General features: G+C 37.0%; 1 protein-coding gene and 1 long non-coding RNA gene across 7 annotated transcripts in view; one reads left to right on the plus strand and one right to left on the minus strand.

Annotated features, from left to right (window-relative positions):
• LARP1B (La ribonucleoprotein 1B) overlaps positions 1-17,846 on the minus strand; it is a 128,315-nt gene that overhangs the window by 37,095 nt on the left and 73,374 nt on the right. For all 5 annotated transcript variants that reach the window (XM_033856693.2, XM_019928023.3, XM_033856694.2 and 2 more), the window contains one exon: positions 17,671-17,794. In XM_033856693.2, coding sequence (XP_033712584.1) covers positions 17,671-17,794 — 124 coding nt within the window. The remainder of the gene's footprint in view (positions 1-17,670; positions 17,795-17,846) is intronic.
• LOC141278743 (uncharacterized) overlaps positions 1-17,846 on the plus strand; it is a 46,707-nt gene that overhangs the window by 7,154 nt on the left and 21,707 nt on the right. The window contains exon 1 of one of the 2 annotated variants that reach the window (XR_012331868.1): positions 1,498-1,551. The exons of the other annotated variant lie outside the window; for it this stretch is intronic. This is a non-coding gene — a long non-coding RNA (uncharacterized lncRNA). Of the gene's footprint in view, positions 1-1,497; positions 1,552-17,846 lie in introns of those variants that run through there. 2 annotated transcript variants of the gene reach the window in all.

Genomic DNA, 17,846 nt, shown 5'->3' on the forward strand with positions numbered 1-17,846 from the left:
CGTGCTCCACAGCAAGAGAGGCCGCGATAGTGAGAGGCCCGCGCACCGCGATGAAGAGTGGCCCCCGCTTGCCACAACTGGAGAAAGCCCTCGCACAGAAACGAAGACGCAACACAGCCATAAATAAATAAATAAATAAATAAGAATTTCCTTTTTAAAAAAAAAAAACAAAACAGAACTTAATATTATGCTGTTGGTGTTCACTGAAGGCTGATAATAACAAATGCTATACGAGGACTGACATTCTATTTTTTTATGTAAATAAAATGTCACTGAAACAGGACTCAGCAAATATTTTTCTGTAAATGCCAGATAGTAATTTTTTTTCACTTTTCAGGTCATAAAGTCTCTGTTAAAACTACTCAACCCTGCCATTGTAGTACAGGTATAGACTATATGTAAATGAAAGGTATGGCCAAATTAGACCATGGCAGGCCAGTTTGGGCCTATGGGTTAATAAATTTGCCAACCACTGAAACTGGATTTACACTTTGCCTGCAAAAAGTCATTATAACTATATTTCATGTATTGGATAAGGTAGAGGAAAGTATGAACTCATCAAAAAGAGATACAGACAATAAAAAAAAGAATCCAATCCAACTTCTAGAGAAGAAAAATACAACAGCTGAGATTTTTCAAAAATACACCAGATGGGTTTAAAAATAGATTAGACACTGCAGAATAAAAGACTAATTAACCTGAAAGCATAGGAGTAGAAATTGCCCAAAACACAGAGGAAAAAAAAGACTGAAAAAAGACTGAAAAAAAAGAAGGCATTAGTGAGCTATGTGACTTCAAGTAGATTAATATACATGTAACTGGAATCTTAAAGGAAAGACTTAAAAGTACATTAAAAATTATTAATTTTTAAAAATTTAAACTGTTAATTTAAAATATGGCTAAAAATTTTTCCAAAGTTGATTAAAAATATGTAAACACGTAGATTAAAAAAAAACCTCAATAAGCCTGGAAGAAAATCACATCAAGACAATCACAATTAAACTTCTTCCAACAGGTGATAAGGAGAAGTAGTAAAAGCATCCAGAATCAATAACATTTATCCAATCTGAACGACAGAGCAAAAAAACAATTGGAAAAAAACTAATCAAGCCTCAGGAATCTGTGGAACAACAATACGTCCTTGAGAGGAGAGAAAATGCAGAACCAAAAAAATTTTTGAAGAAATAATAGTTTAAAACTTTCCTAGTTTGGCTAAAGGCATGAACCTACACATTCAAGAAACAGAAGCCCATCAAGGATTAATCCAGAGAAATCCATGGTCAGGCACATCACACTCTAATTGCTAAAAACTTAAGACAAATAAAAATTCTTGAAAGTAGCTAGAGAAAAAGAACTCAATACAAGTAAGGGAACAATCTGAATTACTACAAAATTTTTAAATCAGAAACTATGGAGGACAGAAAGAAGTGGCCTGACAGTTTTAAGTGCTGAAAGAAAAGAACTGTCATTCCAGAATTCTGTATCTAAGGAAACATCCTTTGGGAATGAAGGTGAAATAAACACACCATCATCAGATGAAGGAAAACTAAGGTAAATAAACCATAGTCAGCAGAATTTCTCTCAAAGAATTGCTAAAGAAAGTACCTCAAACAGAAGAAAAGGATATCAGAAAGAAACTTGGAACATCATAAATACAGGAAGAGCAAGAGAATGGTAAAAGTATAATATAGATAATAGACTATTATCCTTTTAAGTTCTTTAAAACATACTCGATAGTTAAAAGTAAAAAATATAACACTGATAGGATTTTCAATTTATTTTCAAGACTATACCACAAAGAAACTTATATGTAAGTAAAATTTCTATGTTCCTATTGAAGTAGTAAAATATTGATTCTAAATAAAATGAAAAGTTAAGTGTATCTAGAGCAACCTAATCCCTAGAGGAACTACTAAAAAAATAATTACACAAAAAAGGCATATATGGCCAAACTCACCCTAGGTAAATTAAAATGTAATTAAAAAAATTACACAGACGGTTTTCCCTTGAACAACATGGGGTTAAATTTTGCAGGTCAGCTTATAAGCAGATTTTTTTTTCAATAAATATAGGACATGTATTTTCATTTTAAAGATCTTTAAATTAACTAAGTGTGGGAAAAGTTTGTGTTCAATTAGAGATCACAGTATGTAGAATCAAAAGAACTAGGGTTTGAGTTCTGATTCTATTCAAACTGTTTCAGCTTCTTATCCTTGGGTGAGTCATTTATCAATTCCTTGTTTTTGAGGGAGAGATAATAGTATTTTTGACTATGTGTGGGGGGGTCAGCACCCATAACCCCCTAGATGTTTAAGGGTCAACTGTAACCTAAACAGGGCAGAGAAAGGGAAACAAAGGAACAAAATCTGAATCCAAACATAGCAATAATTACATTAAATGTAAACAATCTAAACATACCAATTAAAAGACAGATTTTCAGACTGAATTTAACAAAAAGACCAGTCTATATGCTGTCTATAACAAGCTCACTTCAAATATAATGAAATAAGTAGCTTAAAAGTAAAGGGATGAAAAAAGACACACCACATACCATACAAAGAGTAATCAAGAAAAAGCTGGAATGGCTATATCAAAATTAGATAAACGAGATTTCAGAGCAAATAAAATGAACAGGAATAAAGAAGGCAGTATAAACTGATATAAAGGTCAAATCCTAAGAAGACACAATAAACCTAAGGGTGTAGTACACCTAGTAAAAAGAGCTTCAAAATAAATGAAGAAAAAACTGACAGAAATTAAAGGAAAAACAGAAATCTGCAATTACAGTTGGAGACTTAAACACTTTTCTCTCACTAATAGAGCTAGTAGCCAAAAGAAAATTAGCAAGGGAACAGAACTTACAAACACAATCAACTAACTGACCCTAATAAGAATTTGTAGATACTCCACTCAAAAACAGCAGAATAGAGCTTCCCTGGTGGCAAAGTGGTTGAGAGTCCGCCTGCCAATGCAGGGGACACGGGTTCGTGCCCCGGTCCGGGAAGATCCCACATGCCGCGGAGCGGCTGCACCCGTGAGCCATGGCCACTGAGCCTGCGCGTCCGGAGCCTGTGCTCTGCAACGGGAGAGGCCCCAGCAGTGAGAGGCCCGCGTACCGCAAAACAAAAAACAATAAAACCACGGCAGAATAAATATTCTTGTCAAAGCACATGGAACATTCACTAAGACAGACAATACTGTGTGTCATAAATTAGACCTTGACAAATTTAAAAGAACTGAATCATGCAAAGTATGTTCTCTGACCATAATGGAATGACACTATATATCAATAAGAACAATAACAAAAATATAATAGGAAAATTTCCAATCACTTGAAAATTAAACAACATGTTCAAAATGTTCATGGATCAAAGAGGAAGTTTCAAGAGGAATTAGAGAATATTTTGAAAAAATGAAAATTAAAACACAACACACCAAAATCTGTGAAATGAAGTTAAAATAGTGCTTAAAGGAAAGCATATAGGATTAAATGCTTATATTAGAAAAGTCTCAAATGACTAATGTAAACTTCCCTCTTAAAAAATAAGATATCAGGGGGACTTCCCTGGTGGTCCAGTGGGTACGACACTGCGCTCCCAGTGCAGGGGGTCCAGGTTCGATCCCTGGCCAGGGAACTATAACCTGCATGCATGCCACAGCTAAACAGTTCGCATGCCAAACTCAGAAATCCACATGCCCCAACTAAGAATTCACATGCCGCAACTAAGAAGCCCACAGGCCACAACGAAGATCCGGAGTGCCACAACTAGGATCCAGTGTACCCTAAATAAATAAATATTTTTTTAAAAAATAACATATCAGGCAAATACCCAAATATTTAGAAATTAAACAAAATGACTTCCAAATAACTGATGGGTCAAAGAAAAATACAAAGAAATTAGAAAATATTTAGAACTGAATAAAAATGAAAAAAACAATACATTGAAATTTGTGAGATGCACCTAAAATAGTGCTTAAAAGGAAATTTGTAGCAATAAATTCTTATAATAGAAAAGAAGAAATTTCTCAAATAAATTATCTAAGCTTCTACCTTATGAAACCAGAAAAGGAGGAGCAAAATAAACCCAAACCAGGAGAACAAAAAAGGAAAAATAAAAATTAGAGCAGAAAATACTACTACTGGGAGAAATAATAAGGTAGATCAATGAAAACAAATCTTCTTTAGAAAATGTATCAGTGAACTTCCCTGGTGGCTCAGTGGTTAAGAATCTGCCTGCCAATGCAGGGGACACGGGTTCGAGCCCTGGTCTGGGACTATCCCACATGCTGTGGAGCAACTAAGCCCATGCACCACAACTACTAAGCCTGCGCTCTAGCGCCCGTGAGCTACAACTATGAAGCCCGTGTGCCTAGACCCCATGCACAGAAGCCACCATAATGAGAAGCCCATGCACCGCAACGAAGAGTAGCCCCTGCTCGCCGCAACTACAGCAAGCCCGCATGCAGCAACGAAGACCCAACACAGCCAAAGATAAAAATAAATAAAATTTTAAAAAGAGAAAATTTATCAAATCGATCAATTGATATAGCTCCAGCCAGACTGATCAGGGAAAAAAAGAAAGGTAGCACAAATTACAAATACCAGGAGTGAAAGAAGAGTTACTGAGATACCTTGTTTTATTGTGCTTTGCTTTATTGCAATTCGAAGACATTGCGTTTTTGTTTTTGTTTTTACAAAGAGAAAGGTGTTTTGTTGTTGTTGTTGTTTTTTGGCCATGTGGCATGTGAGATCTTAGTTCCCTGACCAGGGATCAAAACTGTGCTCCCTGCAATGGAAGCATGGAATCCTAACCACTAGATCGCCAGGGAATTCCCTACAGATTAAGGGTTTATGGCAACTTTACATCCAGCAAATCTACTGGGGCCACTTTCCAACAGCATTTGCTCATTCATGTCTCTGTGTCACATTTTGGTAATTATCACAATATTTCAAACTTCTCCATTATTATATTTGTTACAGTAATCTGTGACCAGTTATCTTTGATGCTACTATTGTAATTATTTGGGGGGTACCATGAACAAAACCCATATAAGACAGTAAACAATTGAAAATGGGTATATTCTGACTGCTCCATCAACCAACTGTTCCCTCATCTCTTTCCCTCTCCCTGGGGCTCCCTATTCCCAGAGACACAAAAATATTGAAATTAGGCCAATTAATAATCCACAAAGGCTTCTAAGTGTTCAAGTGAAAGGAAGAGTCATGTGTCTCTCACTTTAAATCAAAAGCTAGAAATGATTAAGCTTAGTGAGCAAGGCACATATATACAATGGAATATTACTCAGCCATAAAAAGAAACAAAATTGAGCTATTTGTAATGAGGTGGATGGACCTAGAGTCTGTCATACAGAGTGAAGTAAGTCAGAAAGAGAAAGACAAATACCATATGCTAACACATATATATGGAATTTAAGAAAAAAAATGTCATGAAGAACCTAGGGGTAAGACAGGAATAAAGACACAGACCTACTAGAGAATGGACTTGAGGATATAGGGAGGGGGAAGGGTAAGCTGTGATAAAGTGAGAGAGTGGCATGGACATATATACACTACCAAACGTAAAATAGGTAGCTAGTGGGAAGCAGCCGCATAGCACAGGGAGATCAGCTCAGTGCTTTGTGACCACCTAGAGGGGTGGGATAGGGAGGGTAGGAGGGAGGGAGACAGAAGAGGGAAGAGATATGGAAACATATGTATATGTATAACTGATTCACTTTGTTATAAAGCAGAAACTAACACACCATTGTAAAGCAATTATACTCCAATAAAGATATTAGAAAAAAACAAAACCAAAAAAACATGGACATAATAAGGCAAAAAAAAAAAAGGCAAGTAAACTAGAATAGACATTTTTTTAAAAAAGAAAAAAGGTGGAGGACATATACTGATTTTAAGATTATAGTTATCAAGTTGTGCTAGTGGCAAAGGGATAAACATAGAGACAAGATGAACAGAATATAGAGTCCAAAATCTATACACATATAGTTAATTGGTTTTTGTCAAAGATCAAAAGGCAGTTCAGTGGAGAAAGAATAAACTTTCCAACAAATGGTGCTGAAATCACTGGATATCCATATCCATACTTATATCATATACCAAAAAGAAAAAAAAGAAAAAAAAAACAATTAACTCAAAATTGAATAGAAACCTGAATTATGTAAAAGCTAAAACTATAAAGCCTCTAACAGAAAATCTTTGTGGCCAATAGCTCCTGTTACATATACGTAAATGCCACATAAGAAGTTAAAACCTACTTGTATAAAATTAGACAACCAGGGGACTTCCCTGGTGATCCAGGGGTTAAGAATCCATTTTGCAATGCAGGGGACCCAGGTTTGATCCCTGGTTGGGCAGCTAAGATCCCACATGCTGTGGGACAACTAAGCCTATGTGCCGCAACTACTGAGCCCACATACCACAACTAGGGAGCCCACGTGCTACAACTACAGAGCCCATGTGCTCTGGATCCTGCGCACCACAACTAGAGAGCCAGAGCACTGGAACTAATGAGCGTGTGCACTCTGTAGCCCACGCGCCATAACAAGAGAGAAAGCTGGCACACCGCAACAAGAAGCCCGCGCACTGCAATGAAAGATCCCACGTGCCGCAACTAAGACCCAACACATCTGATAAACAAATAAACAAACAAGCAAACAAATAAATAAAATTAGACAACTGGCTACCTGGCTACAAGTCTCCCTCTAAATGTCAGGTCCAGACTGGTTTTCAGGCTTATGCTCCTGAATTCCTCAGGGAATGAGATCTATTTTATCTATTAAAGTTTGGGCTGTCACTCATCCTACTTCTAATTGGGTCTGTTGCACGAAAATGGAAGACCAGGGGATTGAGATCTTAATCAGACAAGACTCAGATCCAGGACTTGGAATAGCGGAATATTTCCAACTCGGTGTCCATTCCCCAAATCAAGGCAGACTACACCCCATTTCAGGAGGAAGTAGCTAGAGTGGTTGTCACCTCATTCCCTGAAAGATTTGAGGAAGGTTGAAACAGAAGTGGGGATTGAAATCGAGTCCCCTAAAACCAAGTTCCTCTGCCAAGTTTATGATTAAGCTCTCTGTCCAAAATGTTATTCCCTTTCTTGTCCAACACTCTTTCTCAAGATTGAAGAGTAGCAAACAAAAGGGGGGACTGAAATTGGGCAGAACCCTATGGGGCCCTCCCAGGTACAAATTCTTTGTGTCCCCCATTTCTTGTATATAGGAAATAGGCTTCATTCAGCCTCCTAGACCCTCCCACAGTTCCAAAGGGCAGATTCAAGCAGCTGCTAATCAAGTGAGGGAATGCAGAAACAAAGGAGGAGCATCAAGAAACAATAGTGCAGAATGGGGCAAGGTCCTGGTTTCTCCTTAAAGAATATACATAACAATATATCAGGACTTTCCTGGTGGTGCAGTGGTTAAGAATCCGCCTGCAAATGCAGGGGACATGGGTCCAAGCCCTGGTCTGGGAAGATCCCGTGTGCTGCGGAGCAACTAAGCCCCTGAGCCACAACAACTGAGCCTGCACTCTAGAGCCTGCGAGCCACAACTACTGAGCCCACGTGCCTAGAACCCGTGCTCCACAACAGGAGAAGCCACCAAAATGAGAAGCCTGCGCACCGCAAAGAAGAGTAGCCCCCGCTCGCCACAACTAGAGGAAGCCCACATGCAGCAATGAAGACCCAGCACAGCCAAAAATAAAAACTAAATAAATAAATAAAGTGTGTATTTCAGTGTAAGCACACTTTAAAAAACAAAACAATATATTGTTGAGTTCTTCTACAGGAACTAAGGTCCCACCCAGGTGGAAGACGGTAACTTCAGGCTCAGCACAAGAGTCCTAGAACACTGCCCTGTTACCTCACCACCAACCAGTCAGAAGAAAGTCCCAAACCCAGCAGCCCTCACCCCAAATTCTGCCTATAAAAACTTTTCCCTGAAAACCATAAGGAAGTTTGGGCTTTTGAGCACAAGCCACTGTTCTCCTTGCATGGCCCTGCAATAAACCTTTCTCTGCTCAAAAAAAAAAAAAGAAAAAGAAAATCTTTGGATTTTGGATTAAGCAGAGATTTCTTACCTAGACACTAGACACCAAAAGCATAATCCACAAAAAAAATTTTAAATTGCACATCATTAAAAATAAGAAGTTCACATCAGTATCCCACAAGCCGTGCAGCATGGAAAAAAAAAAAAGTTCTACTCTTCAAAAGGCACTCTTTTTTTTATTTTTGGCCATGCCACGTGGCTTGCAGGATCTCAGTTTCCCGACCAGGGACTGAACCCAGGCAATGGCAGTGAAAGCACGGTATCCTAACTACTAGACCACCAGGGAACTCCCAAAAGGTCCTCTTAAGAAAATGAAAAGATAATCTCTAGATTGGGAGAAGATATGTGCAAATTACATATGTAATAAAGACTTGAACCAGAATAAATAGCTCTCAAAGGTCAGTAAGAAAACTCAAAAAAAGTCAAAATATTTGAGCAGTCACCTCACCAAAGATATACTGATGGCAAATAACCACATGAAAAGATGCTCAGCATGTTTAGTCACAATGAGATACTAATACATACCTATTAGAATGGCAAATTTTTTAAAAAACTTACGATACTAAGTGCTCGTGAGGACGTGGAGCTACTGGAATCCTCATACATTGCTGACGGGAATGCAAAATGACACAGCCACTTTGGAAAACCATTAGAAAGTTTCTTATAAAGTTAAACATACAGTTACCACATGACCCAGCAATCCCACTAAGTATTTACCCAAGTGAAATGAAGACTTATAGTCTCATCTAAACCTATAAGCAAATATTTATAGCATCTTTATTCATAATCACCAAAACTAAAAACAGCCTACACGTTCTTCAACTAATGCTTACATCCATGTAACAGAATATTACTTACCAGTAAAAAGGAACAAATAACACACAAAAGTATGGATGAATCTCAAATGCATTATACTAAGTGAAAGAAGTCAGACTCAAAGGGCTACACTCTATACAATCCCATTCATATGATATTCTGGTAAAGGCAAAACTATAGGAGTAGAAAATAGAAAAGAGGCTGCCAAAGGCTAGGCATGAGGTTGACTACAAACAAGCATGGGAGAATTTGTGGGGAGTAATGGAACTGTGCTATAATTTGAGTAGGTGGTAGTTACATGAGTGCATCTGTCAAAATTCCCAAAACTGTATATCCAACAAGTGTGAAATTTACTGAATATAAATTATACTTTATTTTTTTTAAAGAAAATAAAGAAAGAAGATAACTCTGGATCCTTGTAAGGTGGAATGAAAGGAAAGAGACAGATTAGGAGTTATTATAATTAACCAGTGGTAAAATGATGGTGGCTTTTGCCAGGGTGATAGAAGTAGAGAAGGTAAGAAGTAGTTAGGTTCTGAATATATTTTAAAGGGCAATTGATATAAAGGAATAAAAAGGAATAAGAAATAGAAGTTGAAAAAGAAAGGGATCAAAGACAACATCAAGATTTTTTTTTACCCATACAACTAGAAAGATGCAGTTAACATTCATAGAGATGTAGAAGTCTGGGAGGAGAAGTCCTTGGAAAGGTGTGGTAATTCAGACTTTGGATTTTGAACATACAAAGTTTGACATGTTTATAAAATATCCAAGTGAAACTGTTGACTACACAGTTGGTTATTTATATGGAATATAGGATGGAGTCTGTACACATAAATTTGACACTCATTGGTATAAGGATTCTATTTAAAACCATGAAATTAAATACTATTACCTGAGGAGTTATTTAGGATCAGAAAGAGAAGAGACTTGAAGACTAGGTGCTAAAGCATCCAAAGCTTGGGGAAATGGGGAAGAACCAGCAAATAAGACTCCCTGAAGTACAATGAGAACTAAGTAAATAGTGTATAGGAAGAATGTGTTTCAAGACAGAGAATGATTGATCCAATGCTGTTGGGGAAGATGATGATTGATATGACCCCTCTTAAACACAGAGATCTCTAGAGGCACTATCAAAAGCTGATTTGGGGTGTGAGGGGCAAAAGCCTGTTTGAATCGGGTATAGGGGATAAACAGGAAGATAGATATTAAAGACAGTGAAAACAAACACTTTTTTTTTTGCTTTAAATTCTATTTTGTAATAGCAATAGCAGTTCTTTTTATTACCATCGCTGTTTTATAGCACTTTGCCTCCTTTTGCCTTTCAATCTTTCTGTATACTTATGACATACCAACAGCACAGAGCGGAATATTCTTTAAATCTAATCTATAATTGTCTTTATAACTGAAAGTTAATCTATTCAACAGTTCTTATCATAGCAATATACTGATTTCTATTCTTAATTTTTGCTTATTCTTTCTGTTCATATTTTTTAAAATTGGAGATTATAGCACATGAAGATTAATAAATGTACACATAGATTTAAAACTACAGTTGATTTAGAAATGAAAATGAGAACAAGAAATTAAGTATGGAAAAAAATTAAGCTTTCTAAAAACACTGTTTTAAAAAAAATCTTTTGGTAAATATCTGAGACTTTACTTAAAGAGCTTAATCACTTATAACCCAGGAAGACAATATTTAAAAGAAACACAGAGTTGGTACTCACAAATCCACCAACTACGCTAATACATAAATTACAGATTCAGGCAAACCCATTTGCAGACTTTCCAAATGGGATTCCTCCCTTTTCTCAGGAATTAAACACTACATTAATTTTTATTTTTCCCTCCCCTTGCTCTTCATGGTTTCTACAGGCTATGCATGTATCCATGAATTTTATAAGATGGCATTAAATTGATACATCCTCTACTTTTATGATTAACCCATTTTGTCACATGTAGCTTTAGTTCTTTCATTTTCCACTGCTGCATATTTTTCCTTTCTATGAATATGCCACATATTATATTCTACTATAAATGGGTATTTTTTTAGTTTTCTTTTTTTTAATATTATGAACAATGTTGCTATAAATGTTCTTTTTGGTAAACATTTGCAACAGTATCTCTTGAAGTGAAACTGCTGGGTTATAATATGTCACCATGGTTTTAACTGGCAAATCGCAGCAAAGTAGAGTATAATATCTTTTCATATTTACCAGCCATACAGTTTTCCTCTATGTGAAGCTCCAGTTTATGTTTTGTCAACTACTTTTTCTACTGATCTCTTTTCATATTGACTTTTTAAAATAGAAGTATAGTTGATTTACAATATTATATTCATTTCAGACATACAACACAATTCAATACTTTTATGGATTATGCTCCATTTAAAGTTATTACAAAACAATGGCTATATTCCCATGTACTATGCAATATATCCTTGTCGCTTATGTATTTTATACATAGTAGTTTGTATCTCTCCCCTCGCCCCTTCCCTCTAATTTTTTAAAATATTTATTTATTTTTGGCTGCATTGGGTCTTCGGTGTTGCGCGAGGGCTTTCTCTAGTTGCGGCGAGTGGGGGATACTCTTCATTGCGGTGTGCAGCCTTCTCGTTGCAGTGGCTTCTCTTGTTGAGGAGCAAGGGCTCTAGGTGCACAGGCTTTAGTAGTTGTGGCTCATGGGCTCTACAGCGCAGGCTCAGTAGTTGTGGAGCACGGGCTTAGTTGCTCTGCAGCATGTGGGATCTTTCTGGACCAGGGATCGAACCCGTGTCCCCTGCATTGGCAGGTAGATTCTTAACTACTGCACCAGCAGGGAAGTCCCTCTTCCCTCTAATTCTCTGTTACTTCTATGCATTGTAAAATTTATCTCTTTGGGACTTAACAACTTGGGAACATGCTCATGGGATGATATTAAGTAAAATGAGTAAAATGAAGAGTGGTAGATATGATGCAATCTGAACTGTGCATACGGGAGAATATTTACTTATTGGCAATGGAAGGTGCTGATGGTTGACCAGATCACTGTCTTTAAGAAGGCTCCATTTTCAAATGAATTATATGTATTTTTGTAGCTGTGAACCATATCCTCCATGCTTCTTTCCTTTTGAAAATGGGATACTATCTTTTTTCCTTTTGCACAGAGCAGTATATCTGCCCAGTTAACAATAAAAATTATTGAGATTATCAGGGGACGAGAGTGTAATCTGTACTTTATTCCAAAACTTTGCATATCTCTCTTTTTTTTTTTTTGGTACGCGGGCGTCTCACTGTTGTGGCCTCTCCTGTTGCAGAGCACAGGCTCCGGACGCGCAGGCTCCGCGGCCATGGCTCACGGGTCCAGCCGCTCCACGGCATGTGGGATCTTCCCGGATCAGGGCACGAACCCACGTCCCCTGCATCGGCAGGCGGACTCTCAACCACTGCGCCACCAGGGAAGCCCTGCATCTCTCTTTAATAGTTCTCATAGGGTATAGTCCAAGGTGCCAAACTGAACAAAGATGCTAACATGAAATCTTCGTTTATTTAAAATGTGGTCACTTCTTTTATCATGAAAAAACTACACACACTAACTCTGACTTCAATAATAACTTTAAATCACTTTGAGTCACTGAATTTTAAAACTGTATTGTATGGCAGAATTTATTAAAAAGTTAAAAGTAGGGCTTCCCTGGTGGCGCAGTGGTTGAGAGTCTGCCTGCCGATGCAGGGAACACGGGTTCGTGCCCCGGTCCGGGAGGATCCCACATGCCGCGGAGTGGCTAGACTCATGAGCCATGGCTGCTGAGCCTGCGCGTCCGGAGCCTGTGCTCCGCAACGGGAGAGGCCACAACAGTGAGAGGCCCACATACCGCAAAAAAAAAAAAAAAAAGAAAGAAAGTTAAAAGTAGATCCCGGGAATTTAAGTAAATTAATTAATTAAATAAAATACATCTCTTGGGACTTTAATTCTATGATGTGGTGAGGAGCATAAATTATCAATTTTAATTTACTCAAATTAAACAACACAAAAAATCTTGTAATTAGACTAAACATCCTTAGTGGAATATCCTAAGAATGTTAAAAAAAAGAAGTTTAAAAGTATAAAGTTTTTAAAATTTCAAAGCTTAAAAATTTAAAGAATTTTTTTAAAAGTAAGCTTCTTTTAGTATTTATAGTAGTATTATTTAATATTATTGTTATTCTGAAGCTACTATATCATAGGATAAACAATTCTGTTACTGTGCTTAGGAATGATATTTTTTTCACATAAGTAAAACGTCGTACAAATATAAAATCTAACAAATTAAAATTAAAATCTGTAATCCTAAATTTGAACAAAAACTATCAATATAAATTTGTAACATAATTTTCCTTAAAAAAATTTCCAAGCTCTTTCAATAGAAAAGGCCTAGAAACAATGACCAACTCAGTAGCAACTAGAGGACTGACAAAGCTCAACCACCTGGCAAACAAGACAGTTAAGAGTCCAACTCCAGGGACTTCCCTGGTGGTCCAGTGGTAAAGGATCTGCTTTCCAATGCAGGGGACTGGAACTGCAGCTTCAATCCCTGGTCTGGGAAGATTCCACATGCCACGGAGCAACTAAGCCCGCACGCCACAACCACTGAGCCTGCTCACCTCGACTAGAGAGCCCATGTGCTGCAAACTACAGAGCCCATGAGCTCTGGAGCCTGCGCGCCACAACTACAGAGCCCATGCACTCTGGAGCCTGTGCGCCACAACTAGAGAGAGAAAACCCACATGGCACAACTAGAGAGAAGCCCGCACACCTCAATGAAGAGCCCATGTGCCGCAACGAAAGATCCCGTGTGCTGCAACTAAGACCCGATGCAGCCAAAAATAATAAACAAATGAAAAAATAGTATTTTAAAAAAAGAGTCCAACTCTATTATCACAGAACAAAGCAATGAAAGGTGGATTTGGAGCTAAAAGTCAATAAACTGATAATTGGCCCAAGTATCAATAAGACAGTAGAGTAAAACCCATCTAATGTATTTATGAGATCAGAGTGATAATTTTCTCTTTTTCCAATTGAAGTATAGTTGATGTACAATAGTATATAAGTTGTAGGTGTACAATATAGTGATTCACAATTTTTAAATGTTATACTCCATTTATAGTTATTGTAAAATATTGGCTATATTCCCCATGTTGTACAATATACCCTTGTAGCTTATTTTACACATAATAGTTTGTACCTCTTAATCCCCTAACCTCATAATCCCTCTCCCACCTTCCCTCTCCCCACTGGTAACCACTAGTTTGTTCGTTATATCTGTGAGTCTGTTTCTTTCCTGCTATATTCACTAGTTTGTATTTTTTAGATTCCACATATAAGTGAGATCATAGGGTATCTGTCTTTCTCTGATTTATTTCACTTAGTATAATGTCCTTCCAGTCCATCCATGTTGCTGAAAATGGCAAAATTTTGTTCCTTTTTTATGGCTGAGTAGTATTCCATTGTATATCTATATATACCACATCTTCTTTATCCATTCATCTGTTGATATACACTTAGGTTGTTTCCATACTTTGGCAATTGTAAATAATGCTGCTATGAACATTGGGGTACATGTGTCTTTATTTTAAATTAGTGTTTTGTTTTTTTAGATATATACCCAGGACTGGAATTGCCAGGTCATATGGTGGTTCTACTTTTAGTTTTTTGAGAAACCTCCATACTGCTTTCCACAGTGGCTCCACCAATTTACAGTCCCACCGACAATGTAGGAGGGTTCCCTTTCTCCACACCCTTGCCAACATCTGTTATTTGTGTTCTTTTGGATGACAGCCACCCTGACAGGTGTGAGGTGGTATTTCATTGTGGTTTTTTTTTTTTTTTTGGTGGTACACGGGCCTCTCACTGCTGTGGCCTCTTCCATAGCGGAGCACAGGCTCCGGACATGCAGGCTCAGCAGCCATGGCTCACGGGCCCAGCCGCTCTGCAGCATGTGGGATCTTCCCGGACCAGGGCACGAACCCGTGTCCCCTGCATCGGCAGGTGGACTCTCTACCACTGAGCCACCAGGGAAGCCCTCATTGTGGTTTTGATTTACATTTCCTTGATTAGCAATGCTGAGCATCTTTTCATGTGCCTGTTGGCCACCTGCATGTCCTCTTAGGAAAAATGTCTATTCAGTTTTTCAGCCCTTTTTTAAATCAGGTTGTTCGCTTTTTTGATGGTCCATTGTATGAGCTGCTTATATATGTTGGATATTAACCCTTTATTGGTCATATCATTTGCAAACAATTTCTCCCATTCAGTAGGTTGTCATTTCCTTTTGTCGATGGTTTCCTTTGCCATGCAAAATCTTTTATGTTTAATTAGGTCCCGTTTGTTTATTTTTGCTTTTATTTCCTTTGCTTTAGGAGAAAGATGCAAAAAAAATTCCTGTGATTTATGTCACAGAGTGTTATGCCCAAGTCTTCCTCTAGGAGTTTTATGGCTTCTGGTCTTACATTTAGGTTTTTAATCCATTTTGAGTTTATTTTGTATATGATGTAGAGAATGTTCTAATTTCATTATTGCACATGTAGCTGTCCAGCTTTCCAAGCACCACTTATTGAAGAGACTGTCTTTTCTCCATTGTACATTCTTGCCTCCTTTGTTGTAGACTAATTGACCAGATGTGCGTGGGTTTATTTCTGGGCTTTCTATCCTGTTCTATTGATCTGTATGTATGCTTTTGTGCCATTACCATACTGCTTTGATTACTGTAGCTTTGTAGTATCATCTTAAGTCTGGGATCCTGACTCCTCCAGCTCTGTTTTTCTTTCTCAAGATTGCTTTGGCTATTCCGGGTCTTTTGTGTTTCCATGCAAATTTTAAAATTATTTGTTCTAGTTCTGTGACAAATGCCATTGATATTCTGATAGATATTGCATTGAATCTGTTGATTGCCTTGGGTAGTATGGTCATTTTAACAATATTAATTCTTCCAATCCAAGAAAATGGTATATATCTCCATCTGTTTGTGTTGTCTTCAATTTCTTTCATCAGTGACTTATAGTTTTCCAAGTACAGGTCTTTCACCTCCTTAGGTAGGTTTATTCCTAGGTATTTTATTCTTTTTGATGGGGTTGTAATTGGGATTGTTTCCTTAATTTCTCTTTCTGATAGTTCATTGCTACTGTATGGAAATGCAACCGATTTCTGTATATTAATTTCATATCCTGCAACTTTACCAAATTTTTTGATGAGCTCTAATAGTTTTGATCATAGTGATAATTTTAAAATAAAACAAAAAACCCCAAAAAACCTCCTCATTGGTCAGCAAAGAAAGATGTAGAGAACCAGCTCATTACTTTGAAAACTAGTAAACAAAGTGAAAGAATAAAGCATTTATTCCCTTTCTATCTCAGGAAAAACAAATAGTCAATTAAGGGAAATCCTCCTTATGGAAGTAATCTACTAAATTAAGAAGGAATTATGAAAATAGAATTATCACTATTTTGAAGCCCCTTGTGAAATAAACCTTCAAGCGATGATTATCACAGAGAGACACCAAAGAGAGACAATCGAGCATTATGTGCCTCCTGGTATAAGTATTCAACACAACATATGACATATTCTTGCACAAATATGAGCCTCAATCTGATCAAGCCTCTGTATCAAAATCACAGTTAAAGAAAATTCAGGACCAGAAAATGGTTGGATGAAACCATGGGATGCAATCAGCAAAGTCCAGAATGTAAGAAATTCTACAAACAATCTAGTTTCTACAACAATAAAGTTCAAGGGAAAAAAAACACAACAGTATGAACCTATACACTAAAAGAGACATATCAACCTACTGCAACGTTTGGAGTTTATATGGATTCTGATTTTTTTTTTAAGTGATGAATGAGAAAATTTGAACACCAATTAGATATTTTATATTAAGGAATTACTGTTAATTTTAGATGTGATAATGGTACTGGCTTATTTATGTGTAAAATAGGTAGTCCTTATCTTATCAAAGATACATACAGAAATATTTAGGAATGAAAAAATATGAATAATATGATTGGGAGTTTGTTTCAAAATAATCCAAGTGGGAGGTAAAGAGAATGAGTGGAGTCAAGATGAAATAAAATCGGCTATGAGATGATAAAGCAGCTAATGGGTAGGTAATGGGTACATGGGGTTTTATTATACAATTTGCTTTATTTTTGCATATGTCTGAAGTTTTCCAAATTAAAAGTTTTTCTTTAACCTGCCTTCAGGAAAAACTATAATAAAATCAGTTACACTTGCCTGAAAATGTCAGATTCAATTTTACAAATCTCCCAAATGTACTTATACTTTCACACAAAGATAAGGCCTTAAAGCAAAAGAATGATGCTAGTGGTATATTTTAAGGAATCAGCAAGTGAGTGAAAATTTTTCCTTATTTTGCAAAGGAAGCATTCCCAGCAATCTCAAAGTCAAAAGAGACACATAAAGAAACCAACCAATTCACCCTACTTTTAAGTAAGCGTTTGGGTTTGAGCATGAGGTGGTGTTATAATAGACAACTCCTGGATCACCTTTGTGATTATCTGCCTATCCACCAAGAGTAAGGTGGACTTCCAACTATGATCATTTACTACATGGCTGTCTTACCAAATTTACAATCTGTATTTTTAAGTCTCTAAAATGTTTTGAAGTTCACCAAAGAATAAATAAAAGTTGAGTTTTAAACTTCTAGTCTTTTACCAGATATCTAAATGTTCTCCACAAATAAAAAGCAAACTTTAAAAACAATTTAGAACTGTTTGAATATTTTTCAGACACTTACACAAAAGCAGATTTACATACCTTGCCTGGACTGTGAAGGTGCTACAGGAACTTCTTGGTTTGGCTCAAAAGGAAGTTCAGGTGTTAGGTTTTCAAACTGCTCTTTACTAATGAGATTTAGCTTCTTAAAGTTCTCAACTTCTTGCTGAAGTAGAATGGAGGAATCTAATTATTAAACTGGCTAATAGAGTAACCAA

Source organism: Tursiops truncatus, chromosome 5 (genome assembly GCF_011762595.2).
Source record: "Tursiops truncatus isolate mTurTru1 chromosome 5, mTurTru1.mat.Y, whole genome shotgun sequence".
In the NCBI taxonomy this organism is placed as follows: Eukaryota; Metazoa; Chordata; class Mammalia; order Artiodactyla; family Delphinidae; genus Tursiops; species Tursiops truncatus.